This window comes from Atheta coriaria, unplaced genomic scaffold (genome assembly GCF_025399875.1).
Source record: "Atheta coriaria isolate IRGN ID8LTWV9N9 unplaced genomic scaffold, Caltech_Dcor_3.1 hic_scaffold_7_pilon, whole genome shotgun sequence".
Taxonomy (NCBI): Eukaryota; Metazoa; Arthropoda; class Insecta; order Coleoptera; family Staphylinidae; genus Dalotia; species Dalotia coriaria.
Genome location: NW_027045449.1, coordinates 1,248,976 through 1,263,000, shown reverse-complemented (window position 1 = coordinate 1,263,000; position 14,025 = coordinate 1,248,976). Strand labels below are relative to the sequence as shown.

Sequence of the window (14,025 nt, the reverse complement as noted above, 5' to 3'; positions counted from 1 at the left end):
TTCGGGAGATTTTCTGCAATCGATTGCTATATTTTGTGAATGTCGTAAAGTATCAACTCAATATAACATATATTTAGTCATTTATTTAGATTATTACCGGAAATATTCATAATTCTGACGGATTTTTATTAAATAAATATAATTTTACTACACTTGATACTAAATCATATGCCACGGTTGATACAGCAAGGTACAAAAGATAAGATAACCGTAAAAATATAAAGAATGAATAAAAATTATGCATTTGGGTTTTTTATTCACTCAAATATAATAAAAACTGCATAATAATAAAATTATTCATTTTATATCGCAATAATCTAGGTCACCTAAGACGTCAGCCATTTTTATCGTATATTTTTTAATAAATCAAACTTTTAATTAAAAGCATTTAATTTTACAATATTGTTCCGCAAAAAGTTTGTTTTTTCATTCGACAAACTTTTCACTCATTGAAATCGAGCCTTTACAAATCAAAATCAAAAACGTGAAAAGTAAAAAGTGAAAACCGAAAGCTTTTCACCATTTATCAACCCTCATTCCGGCGACGATATGATATTTTAAGAATGTGCCCAAAAGTTGGTCCTGATTGTCATGGAATTGGAGAATGCGTGCGTGCGCAAAGTGGGCGCGTAATGATATTCAATTTCCTGTGGTAATGCCTTCGTGAGTTCCGGAAGCGACCTGTGTAGCCTATGTTCGAACGTCAGCACTATCGGCGTCGTGTCTTCCACCGCGCTTCCACCAATTTTGTCGTCATATGGCTTAATAGGCGACGTTTTGCGGCAATTTCATGCAAAATCGACAAATTTATTACCGCAGATATGATTTTATTACTGAAAAAATATAAATTTAAATTAAAAATAAAAATAAATTTAAGAAATGAAATTTTAATTCATAAAATAAAATGGGCAAGGCTTTTTAACGACGATTTTTGATAGTGAATATCTTCTAAACTAAAAGAGATAACAACTAGAAAATTGTAGATTATGGAAGATTGGAAAATTCTCTATTAGATGGAAATTTAAAATAATATAATTAAATGGAGTAAAAGGTCTAAAAACGCGACTGAAAATGCGCACTTCTACTGCTACCTTTGTACGGTGCCCTGAATACGAGTCACTTCTACCGCATCCTTCGTACGGTACCCTGAACACGAGTCACTTCTACCGCTACCTTCGTACGGTGCCCTGAATCGAGTCACTTATACCGCTACCTTCGTACGGTGCTCTGAATCGAGTCACTTCTACCGCTACCTTCGTACGGTGCTCTGAATCGAGTCACTTCTACCGCTGCCGCTAATATTACCGGTATTAAACACAAAATTCACATCCCTAACGAGTACACGACCGAGAATTGCAAAACGACTAATAGGATACAAACAAGAGAGGAAAATGAGTTTAATCGGGATGCGCTTGTGAGATTACCATCGCTTCGGCGATTGACCTCATTCTGTTTTCGACCGAAGTCCACTCCGATGTGCATTTAGTTCGCAAATGAAAATTTCACCTAGTTTATTCAAAAATTACGCTGTTTGTGGATTTTAAAAGTAGAAAAGTGAAAACAAGTAACTTTAAAAAAATGCCCAGTCATTTCATTTATTTCCGCTTTGTTTTTTCAAGGTTTTCGTGTATTTTTTGCGCGTCGACCCGCGTCTTCACTCTTCATGCACTCTTCTTTTCTATCCACTGCTTTGTGGCTTTTTTCCGACTGCCATTCTTTAGTAGGACTCTTTTTTTCTTTCTTTTTTGTTCGTCTTCCTGGTTTTATTTTCTTGCAATTGGCGCTGTGCCGCCTTGAGTTTGCTGAGAGTAAAAGCAAGACGCGGCGAAAAACCACGAAGGAGCAAAAACTTTCACCTCTTGAACGATTACGCGCACGACACGAGCCGCGCGCGTCGCGGCTGCGGCTAACTTTCGTGAAAAACGTGCAAACGTGAAGCGATCAGTGAAGCGCGAATGGTATTGGCAGGGTCGGCGTATTGCATCTGCTCCCTGTCTTTTCGGCGAGCTTGTAATCAGGACGTGTCGGCTGCAAAGCCACGATCTTAGTGGAACGAGCAGTTAGCGTTTTCCTTCAATTTGAGGTACGGAAAACGGAAAGCAGAGCTTTTAAATGTGAAAAATAAGAGGAAAATTGACTTTTTTTTTGTAAATTGTGGAAAATGGTAAAAGAAATTAAATTTTGTTCATCTTATAGAACTTAAGAATATCTATCTACTAAAGTCAAAATTATTAGTTTATCATTTTTAGTTTTGAAGATATAATAATTTTTCCTCTTTTTATTTTACGTAATTTCGAGGCTACACTTTTTTGCACATTAAAGTTAAACCATTAAACTGAAAAATTTGATATTTTTACCATAAAATCTATGATAAATTTTCTTCCTACTGATAGTTTATTCAATTTTCTATGATTTCTCATTCTTGAGTTATAACGTTGTAAAAAACACGAAATTTAAAAACTTTTAAATATGAAAAATGAGATAAAACTTGAGTTTTTTGTAATTTGTGGATAAACGGTAAAAGTTTTATAAAATCACATTAGTACATCTTATAAACAATGTTAATATCTATCCTTAAAAATTTAAATGATCACTTTATCACTTTTAGTTTCCAAGATATAACGATTCTTATCATTTTATAGACATAATTTCAAGGTTTCACAATTTTTCAAACTACAACCAAACAATAAAACCCAAAAATTTGTTATTTTCACCATTAAATCTATGATAAATTCCCTTTTTATTGATACTTTACTTAATTTTCTACCATTTCTCATTCTTGAGTTATAACCTTGTAAAAAAACCCAATTTTATTCCAAGGTTATTTTCGGATAGTTTTGCTGACAGCGCGCAGAATATGCAATCTTTTGAATATGAATTCTAAAGTTTCAACCCCCGGAGGCGTTGACACCTAAACATAGTAAAATGACCTTGACGTTGATGATTTCCATTTATAAAACTTTTCCTTTTCCCCTTCAAAAATAAAAAAATAAAAAAGCAGCGCGCCTCGTGTTTTATGGCGTGTCATAGCGTTACACATGAATACCCCCCAAGGTAAAGCAAAATTTATCATCCCCTTTGACGGCCATCCTCGCATTCTTCGTTTCGTTTCGTTTCGCATTCGTTCCAATTTGTACCTGCCGGAAATTTGCGATTATGAATGCATTGCTGGCTGCGGCACGCGGCGCGCTGGAATTGCAAATCAGAAAGTTTAGTAAAATTCGATGCCGTAAGCGGACATTACCGCAAAACGACACGTTCGGAATCGATAAGCACACGATCACGCAATGCTGGTAGAGGTGGTGGTTGGGAAATCATTGGACCATTTGGAATTTGTTTTAACCCCTGCATGGGAGTTGGAGTGGCCAACAATTTGTATTTCCATTCGGTTATTCGGTATTTTCGGTATTAGTATACCGGCGGTGTCCGACGTGGTGTTTAGGAACAAAACTACGTGCGTCGCATTCGAAAATAAACGCACCGCTCGCCTGCTGTGTGGAAATTTAACTCAATTAGTGACACCTCGCTTAATGAAATTTCACCATCAACTCACGCGGTGATAATAATATAATTCAATGTTGTTTTATTGGCGTGATTGGAGATAACCTCAAACGCTTGCACTTAAAAATGAAAGAAGAAGCTTGTTTGCTCTCATCTGTGAGTGAAGCCACTCGACGTAAGTGAACAGCTAGTTGCCGCAGAGAATGAAGAGCGCGGCCTAAGAGGGATGCGAGGGCTGCAAGGGTTTTCAGGGAATTTCAAGTGAAACTCATATCCGTTTAAGTGCGGAACACTTTTCAGTCGCTTTCTTTCACGTTTATAAAATATACATGCATTGAATTTTTACGCTCGGGAATCTTTAATAATTAATATACATTTGTGACGTAATTTTATAAAGCGGAAATGTGAGGGACAAGACAGGGGATGAGGAATATTTAATAAATAAGCAGCATTAATTTCTTGAAAAGTTTTAGGCGTGACAGAATGCGAAAGACATTAATAATCAGTGTAATAAATTAGAATTTAATAGCTGTCGGATAAAAATTTAAAATTTTACAATGTGATATCATTAAAATGAGAAATCGTAGAAAATTGAGTAAAATATTAATATAAAGGGAATTTATCATAGATTTTTTGGGATAAATATCAAATTTGTCCGTTTAGTCATTTAGCTGTAATTCGCAAAAGAGTTAAAATTACGTAAAATAGACTGATAAAAATCGTTGTATCTTCAAAACTAAAAATGATAAAATAATAATTTTGGCTTTAATTGATAGATATTGTCAAGTTCTAAAAGATGAACAATTGTAAAATTTAATTTTTAGTACCATTTTTGCACAATTTACAAAAAAATTCAATTTTTTTCTTATTTTTCTCATTTAAAAGCTCTGCTTTCCGTTTTCCGTGCTTCAAACTGAAGGAAAATGCTAACTACTTCTTCCAGTAAGATAGTGGCTTTGCAACCGACATTAATAATCAGTGTAATAAATTAGAATTTAATAGCTCTCGGATAAAATTTTTAAATTTTACAATGTGATATCTCATAAATGAGAAATCGTAGAAAATTGAGTAAGATATCAATAGAAAGAGAATTTATCATAGATTTTATGACAAAAATATCAAATTTGCCCGTTTAGTTGTTTAGCTGTAATTTGCAAAAGAGTAACATTAAAATTACGTAAAATAGAATGATAAAAATCGTTATATCTTCAAAACTAAAAATGATACAATAATAATTTTGGCTTTAATTGATAGATATTATCAAGTTCTATAAGATGAACAATTGTAAAATTTAATTTTTAGTACCATTTTTGCACAATTTACAAAAAACTCAATTTTTTTCTTATTTTTCTCATTTAAAAGCTCTGCATGTTCGTTTTCCGTGCTTCAAACCGAAGGAAAATGCTAACTGCTTCTTCCAGTAAGATAGTTGCTTTGCAGCCGACATTAATAATCAGTATAATAAATTAGAATTTAATAGCTGTCAGATAAAAATTTATTATTTTTATTTTTTTCTGTTTTACGTGTGTAAATTTATATTTTTTGTAAAAGTAGAAAGATTATTCGATTTATTTATGATGATTTGACCCGATTGCACCCCCGAAATGATCAAAGACCGCCTCGAAAATAATCAAAAGCAACATTTTGAATCGCATTGCCGACGGCACGCTCTATTGATTTCTGCATGTTTCACCATAGTGTTGGGAGAGCGAACGTTAGTAATTTTTCGGGAACAGATTGCACTCGAGGTGCTCGACGCCTGCATAAATCGCGGCGGGCGATAAATTGAAGTCAACGCAAGCCAGAGCGGAGCTTTCGAGCTTTGAAAGCACCTTTCGAGTCTTTCCAGTCAACGTTTAAACGCACACCGGATTTATTTCTCGCGAGTGGAAAGCGAAAAGTGTTCTTTGACTACACGTAGCAAGCTGCAGTGAGTGTACGAGTAGCGTATGCGAAAGCGAAAGATGGCGCTGTATGAGGAAATATGTTTCGCCTGTGGCGAGTGAAAGGACCGACTGAATTGCGAATTAATTTACTCGGGAGTTGCAGTTGCAGGACTCGTGCACGGCGCGTATACATTTTGTAAACAATAGTTGATTGTTTGTTTATTCGCATCAAAGTGCACTCACGAGCGGACCAATATTCATAGAATCAAGTATGATTAAACTTGTGTTGCGTTGCCAGACTAGCGACACTTGGGAAGCGTGTATTTTGGGTTGCATATTCAAAATATTAGCAATTTATTACAAAAACTAATGAAAAAAACTAAATTTTATGATTTAAAGACTTAATATTTATGAAAATATTAAATATAAAGTATTCTAGCGTTAAAATTAGAGAAATTTTACAAAATGTAACGCGTAAAAGTGGTTTTTTACCTGCTAAACGTGTATTTTGGGTTGCATACATGAAAAATTAACTTATTTTCTAGAAATTCTCGAAAAAAACGAAATTTTATGATTTAAACTCATAATATCTACAAAAATATTAAATTTTTAGTGTTGTAGCTTTAAAATTTTCAAATTTTCCTCAAATGTAATACGAAAAAGTGTTTTTAAGTTTTAGTTATAAGTATCACCTGCTTGTTGTAGAACATTTTCAACCCTTTTGTGTTGTTTGTTTACAAGTGCGAGTTCTTTGTTGCAGATCTCCGACGATGATCGCATGTCCCTAACCACTGCTGTCTCCGACGAAGATGATGGGGAAAGCGTTATGAATTCACCGTACAAAGCGAAACAGACTGGCACCGCCGCCGCTTCCTTTAATTGCACCGGGGCCGTGCGGAAGGCTGGGTAAGTGTTGCATAATTTTTCACCCTTTGCGATATCATCAACAGAATGAAGGTTTTTACTTGGTAAATAATTAAAAGGGAGCACAAAAACTTAGAAATTAAAATAAACCGGTATACCGGTAGTTTTTCCTTTAGGTTTTTAGGTAAAATATAAATCTGAGTGATTTTTACTTGGAAAATACTTAAAACGTGTATAAAAACTGGATAATTAAAATAAACCGGTTAACCGGTATTATTCCTTTGGGAATTTTTGAGGAAAATTTGAAATCTAGTGATTTTTACTTCGTAAGTAATTAAATTTAGCTAAAAATATGAATAATAAAATAAACCGGTTAACCGATATTTTTTCTTTGTGATTTTTTAGGGAAAATTAAAATCTAAGCGATTTATAATCGCAAATTAATTACTTTAGTAGTAATTCTTTCTTTAGTGAACGCAATGCGTTTGACATGAATGACGATGCGTTCAAGCTGCTGTTGCCGCCGCCTGTTCGAGTAGTAGTTGTCGCTTGTCCTTTGTTGATAATGCGCCCGTGGTCCACAAATCCCTTACGCATCGCATCACATTCTCGTCGTGCTTTGTTCGGCCATTTTCACATCCGCAAACAAAGCATTACGTTGGTTGTTAATTTCTTAACAACTCATTTTTTCGCCTCCCCGGCGTCCGATATAAACGCTAAGCGAGTTAATTGGGATTAAGTCGACGCAATTTATCAACCTTAACGATTTTTCTTTGTACAAACTCATATTAAAATAATGGAGTGTTTTGTGTTGATTTTTATTCATTTTTTTCGTTCTGTGAGCGCGGTTCTTATGCGTTTCCGGTATATGGTGGTTAGTTTGATTGATCACACCGATACGACGTTGGTTTTATATCATGACGGCGAGCATTCACAACAGTTCACGTTGATCGTTTATTTTTTGCGCGCGAGTTGTAAGTTTGCACGCCATAAATCTTGAGGGATAAATACTTTAACTTGGTGGAATTACTCCCGGGACGAGCAATAAAAATAAGGACGCTTGCGTATGTTGGCGACAAAGTAACTTACAACCGCTTACAACCTGCTACTAAATAAATATATTGATTAAAGTTTACGATAATTAACTTTTCGATGCTGAAATATTATGTTTTCAAGGAATTTCAAGTAATAAAAATGTTTTACTTTGTTTTTAAAGTAAAAAAACTAGGAAAATTTATTTAACTTTTTAAAAATTAATTTTTTTTGGTTAAAAATTGATATTATGATTAATTATTTAATTTAATGATCGATCACTTAAAAATTTCATCCATTAATTCATTTTTAACTTAAATTACAAACTTTCCTGACGTTTTCTTTATAAATTACATAAAATAACACAATTTTTCTTTAAAAATAAGTTGTAAGAAATGAATTTTATAAATTGCCCGGCGTAACACTTCATCTTTTGACCCTTAATTCCGCAGTGACTTTGAGACAATTAGAATTTAGGCCTAAAAGTTCCACTTGAATTAATTGGGGATTCTTTTAATTACTTTCTCATTTGAATTTATCTCACATTCACTCGTACTTGAAGGAAACTCTTGTTCGGTTAGTCACTCATTCATTTTCCACCATCTATGCAAATCCACTCTTCGTACTCTGTAATAAACCCTTATTTTCTTTGTGTAGTTAAAACTAGAGAACAATTAATTATTTTCTTGGAAATTTATAAAATTTTTATAAAATTTTATTCAAGTAGTTTGAATTTATGCAGAAATAAAAATCTGTCACATCGAAATTCTAGACATACAACAAAGTTCTAAACGACTCGCCGGCGGCAAGGTTGCCGCCGTGCAACGGCTTGGAAATACCTTCCCCATACGCCCGCCTCCACCCCCGCATCGTTGAAAATTATGGCTCGTATTTTAAAAACGTCTGAAAAGCAACGACATCACAACCCACGCATATCTTCCTCGCTTCTTATAGTATACGGAGTGTTTAAAAATTTAAATTTATTTCCTGGAAAATATTATCTTATCGGGTTTATCGTTGAGACCGGAATTTAGTTGTACAATAACTATTTACACGGTGGCCATTGCCGGATTGAAAGTGCATTCTGGCATGAAGCGCATTTAAGCGCTCGTAACACGCGGCCATTGCTCGTCCGTGAATTATTGATTAATACATTTATCTCGTCTTGCTAACAACCATGTTGTCGTTTGCGAGGGAAGAAGTTTTGCGGCACTGGCACGGTTCGTTACGCGGTGATATTTACAGCGCGCACGATTTAAAATCTATTAAAATAGATAACCAGAAAGCAGCAAAAACAAGTTGGTTGGTTTTCGCCGGGGTAAAACTAAACGAGAAACGAAATTGTGACTACTCAGCTCGTTTACAGACGGCGTGAATACTGTAGACGCAAAGTTGGAGAAGAAAATTAATTATTAAGTTTTAAAAGAATTAGTTTCAAGTGGAACTTTAAAAATAGTAGAATATTATTTTAATTAGGAAATTTGATATTTTTTGGTTCTATATTCATAGATTCAAGTATTATAAAGCTTGTGCACGCTTGGGAGACTCGGAAAACGTGTATTTTGGGTTGCATACTTAAAAATTGAACATTTTTCGATGAAATTCACGAAAAAAACTAATTTTTTTACGTTAAAGTCTCAATATCTCCAAAAATATTAAATTTACAGCATTGTAGTTTTAAAATTTAGAAGATTTTACAAAATATGTTACTAAAATATGATTTTTAGGGCAAAAAATTGAATTTTTAAAGTGAAAATCCTATTTTTAGCTTTATAACTCTTCCAAAACTTATTTATATTGATGCAATTGTTAATTGTCCACTAGGTGCACACAATCCCTAAAGATGTTGCCATTGTGAACATCGTAATGAGCTTATTTTGCTATAATGAGCGTGAAAGCAACGCGAAAAAAACGCAACAAAAAAAACTTGTATCGTGATTTCTTTTCGTTCGTTTTATAAACTTAACAAACTCTAACTGCCGACATCGTGTCGACTCGACGTTTTTACTCCACTGCTATTGTACTTATTTCTTTCTTTTTATATTTATTCGTATTTTTACTCTTGTTTAAAGTTGCGCGTTGCACTCCCGAGTCAATAAAACGTATTGTAGTGGAAATTCTTTTTGATTATCAAATTTCCTCGTCGCTTTCAAATAGCTACAGCTGAGATAAAACCAAGCATATTTTCAGAGAAGGCAATTGACTTGTAAGATGGAGTAAAAAGAGCATCACTTTGATTTTTGCTTGGGGCGCGCGTTTGCAATTCAATCAACAAGCCACAAGCGGTCATTTCCGATTGTGTGACATCCGCATTTCGCTTCGATAAATATAGATTCACCCTCGTCATCCGTTTGTGCGCATTTCCAGCTTAATATAATTACAAGATTACAAGAATTAGATTAAATTTATTTACCATTTATTTATTTATTTATTTTTGCGACACGAAAAGAGGGATTTTAATCACGACCGTGACTAAAGCACTTTAGTCACTGATTTTAGTCACGGGTGGAGTTTTAAAATAAAATATTCACATACAATAATTAAACCTGGAAATAAAGTGAAAGTAAAAAAAATAAAACGTGACTAAAGTGTCACTTAGCTCACTTTATACTTAATATACTATTTTTTCTTAGTTTTGTAGTTTATTGTGATTTGATGATTGTTCTTATTTTCTCTATGTGAGAATGTTTGTTTTGTTCATGAACACGAATGTCACGACGTGTATTTGCGTTGCTTTCCATTGCAATTCCTCATTCGTCTTGTTTGTCAACGATTCGCCAATTCGGAAACACTTTAATCCGCCAGAGCGACATCACTAACTCAACGTCGCGTTGGGGGCGGCGGCGAGTAGTGCGTCATTGCGCCTCGCTACTACTTGCTACCTCGTTCGGACGTCTGTTTTCATTTCCCTCGACGCGCGCACGGCACTTGCGACGCTATTTCGTTTACGTCTCGTATGCTTAATGTTTATTTGCTCTTACGAAGGCCGGATTTACGCAAATTGATTTTTATCACCTCCACACACGTAAATTGTGTCAGAGATATTACGTAACAAGAGGATTAGCTGAAGTTAATCTCTCGACGTCTTAAAGTGCAAATCAGCGATTAATGACAAACACAAAGTTCGACACGTTGGCATCTATTACATTACACTTGTGTCTTGATCACTGCGCCTGCAAACGAACCGCAAGCCGGGATGGAAATTCGCAAAACTATTCCAAAGCGTCTCCATTTGCGCAAAGCAAGATGTTGTGTTACCAGGTTCACTAGACAAACATTCGAATTGCCTACATACATACAACTTTGGTGGACGTGGCATGGCGCATTTTCCACACACCCGGAATACGAGAAACTTTATTAATTTAAATAGGTCGAAAAGACGTGGCGGTTTCAGTGGTGCGCGCGCGTTCGTGTTCGTTCGGACGTGACAACGCTTTATGGCCGACTTCCGGTTGCACTTTGCGCGCCATATATTACGCCTTTGTTACAATTACTCCACGAGGGGTGTAAACATGGCATGGCGCATGCATTTGTGCACTCGAAGTGGATTCGAATTTATATTCGGTTTAATGGTGCAATCTGCATGAAATGTTTTTAAATTAAGTTTCGGCGAAAAATCGATATTTGCCAGCAAAAAAACGCAATGAAATTTTATATTGCTTCGTTGTTTCCAGTTAAACATACTTCATACTTTCTAGTCTTTTATAAAATAACACGAAAACTAAAAAACTGAAGTTGCTATACTTATCGGATTGAACATTGGTTTATTGCTCATAAAGTGAGCTTTAACTAAATCAAACCCTTGGAATCGGGCAAAGGATAACGCGTGATATATTATAGAGATATTCTAGGATTTCCTGGCTTAGTGCGGAAAAATTTATACAAACATCTAACATATTTAAATAATTAAATTCTAATCAGGATTATACGCAGCGAATTCTCGCTGCGAATTAATTATACAAATGATCGATAAACTTGAGCGCTGGGTTTGGTATGTATTAATTAATAAAACACTAATGGCACTCTGCCAACCAGCGTCTTGCGATCACCGCAATCGTCTTAGTTTCCTTCCGTTCTCCGTCCTTCGGTAATTAAAACTACTAACATTTCTTGTGATAATACAAACGTGTTAGTGTCACTTCAATTTAATTAAGGATTTTATCAATTGAGTATTGATTTTTTTTTTTTTTGAGTAAAACACGGTTTTTAAGAGTGGAAAGGAACAAAAGCTATTTTGCGATTATTTTTTTTGAAAGGAAAATATTGCGACACGGTAGAGTGCACTTTTTGTTCGTTTGAATTTTGTTTTTGTGTGTTTTGCCTATTTGTATTCCATTTAGATCCGGTGATGAACACATTCATTGGTTAATATTAAAGTTAATACTTTATTTTTGCTATAGATTTGTTTTTTCTTTTGAAATGGAATTTTTTTCTGCTTTTAGACACAAAAAACCACAGAGGCTTAAAACTGTGATTAAAGCACTTTAGTCACGGGGTGGATAAAGAACCGTTTAGCACATTTGATACTTAATATACTATTTTTGGATAATTTTATCCAAGAAAAAATGAAAAAGTGTCAATTTTAGTCTCTAAAAAGAGGGAAAGTTGGTATTACTGGCACAAGTATAACGCGCATGCGCATTAGAACTCCCTCCCTCCTAACCACAATTCTCACCTCTTAACAAATGTATCTAAACCGCTATTTGTCTCTATGTCCCAATCAATTTACAACCTTCCGGCTATATTAATGCCGCACTATGATTAATTCGCTGTTGACGGAATAAATATTTGCTGATGCACATGTTTCAAATTTGCATTTCGGGGCATGTGCACTCTGCACATCATCAATGACCGGCAGAATGTATGTGGCAATTTGGATCATACTCGTGCATTCAATTTGCAAATGTGGGGGAATTGAATTTAGACACAAGGGCTTTCGATAGATGCCGGAATTGCGAATAATGTGTACAGCCAATTGCAGTTTTCATCAAATTTTTTTTTAACATCCGTATAAAACAAAGCAAAAAAGCAAAAAATAGAAAACTAGAATTATTTAGTGCAGAGTTATAAAATTTCACATTTTTTCGAGTGGTTTTAAATTACATTTTCAGAGATTTTTCATGCTTTTTAATTTTTCATGGAAACACTTTGCAATTTATTTATTATTTTTGTGCATTTCATTAAATGATTGCATCACTCCTACAACTTGTCTCTCATTTTTTTCTTTCTACGAATAGATAGTACCAATTTATATTCCATTTGCATTGCGTATCTCTTCGTGGAATTCTTCTTTTGATGCACACATATTACGTTTTCCTGAAAGTGACGATGACGTCGTTGTTGACTGTTTTTAAATTTAGTTTTGATTAAATTTTATTCCCCTGTTTTTCATCTCGTGTATATACTTAAGTAGACTTACCAAGGGGTGATTTGTAGATGCCTTCGTGACATAAATTATGTATCGGAACGAAGGGCTGTAGGGTTTCTTTTCGCACATCTTCACGCGTTTGACCATAATTCAAGAGTAAACGCGATAAATCAAACTTTGCCGTATCGCTAACATGTAAACAAGCCTCGCAGATCCTCGCGCATATACTTTACGAGGCCACCAGGGGGGAAATCGCGCTAGCAGAGTTAAAACAATGCCTTAGCTGCTCACAGTGCGCGACTGTGCGAAAGAGATTTATGCTTTCGGCATAATATTTCAAATCTCAACCGAAAGTTTTTTTCGTTTTCTTTTTACGCGATTTATTTACTTATAACGCAGTGAAAAGTTATTCTCTGTCGGGTTGCATAAAAATCTAATTTTATTACAAAATGTAATTTAATTTATTAATACACACAATTAAATTGCTAATCATGTTTATGATTTGCAATGAATTGATGCATGATACATATGTTTTGCAATTGTCGAACGCAATTTGCAATTCAAACGCACCGCGACGGTCTTTTCTCGCTGATATCGAATTAGCATTAGAGATGCGCAGATAATACTATCAGCCTCTAATACAGTCAATGCAATCCACAAAGCGTGCATACGCACATCCCAAGAGTGGTGTGTGTCTCTCGAATCTGCCATGTGCAACATGCACTTGCCTCTCCAACAACAATACAATTCAAATGAAGTTGATGCTATCGACCTCAAAGGCTTTGTCTTTGACAGGCTTTGTGCTACATAATGAAACTACGTGAAAAATATTAATATACATGCAATAATTACTTTTAGTTTGGCGCAGCGTTTAAAGTTAAATTAGTTGAATTTTCAAACGTAGTTTTGTAAGAGGCACTGGAATGCATTTATTTACATTTAATTATTTTTGTTGTATTAATTTGATTTTTGACATTTTTTATGTAGATAACGGTATTTTAAGCTTATTTACAATTATTTATAAGCAATACTAGCTTTAACTCGTGGCTTCGCTCGCGAATATCTAAAATAATGAAGTTGCTTCCGTACGCGTCTGTAGTCACAGAAGAAGTAACAATGAAGTAGAATGGCGGGAAGTTTAAAATGGCTGAAAGTATAGTCTATGGAAGTATAGTGTACAGTCTCCATAGTGTAGTCAATTGAATTTGATGTTGACGTAGCTGTCGGTAATACAGTGTGATAATACAGTGTGATGGTACTATAGTACTTAGGTTTGAGCTTCATTGCTGGAATGCTAGATGGCGTTAAAGTAGTCAAATAGCCAGATGCAGAGGTATTATTGGCTAAACAATTTCTTTATTTTATTTAAAAAAT

General features: G+C 34.7%; 1 protein-coding gene across 23 annotated transcripts in view; it reads left to right on the top strand.

Annotated features, from left to right (window-relative positions):
* Positions 1–14,025, top strand: part of sif (still life) — a 54,193-nt gene that overhangs the window by 15,721 nt on the left and 24,447 nt on the right. For all 23 annotated transcript variants that reach the window (XM_065307355.1, XM_065307354.1, XM_065307356.1 and 20 more), the window contains one exon: positions 6,148–6,293. In XM_065307355.1, the coding sequence (XP_065163427.1) occupies positions 6,148–6,293 (146 nt within the window). The remainder of the gene's footprint in view (positions 1–6,147; positions 6,294–14,025) is intronic.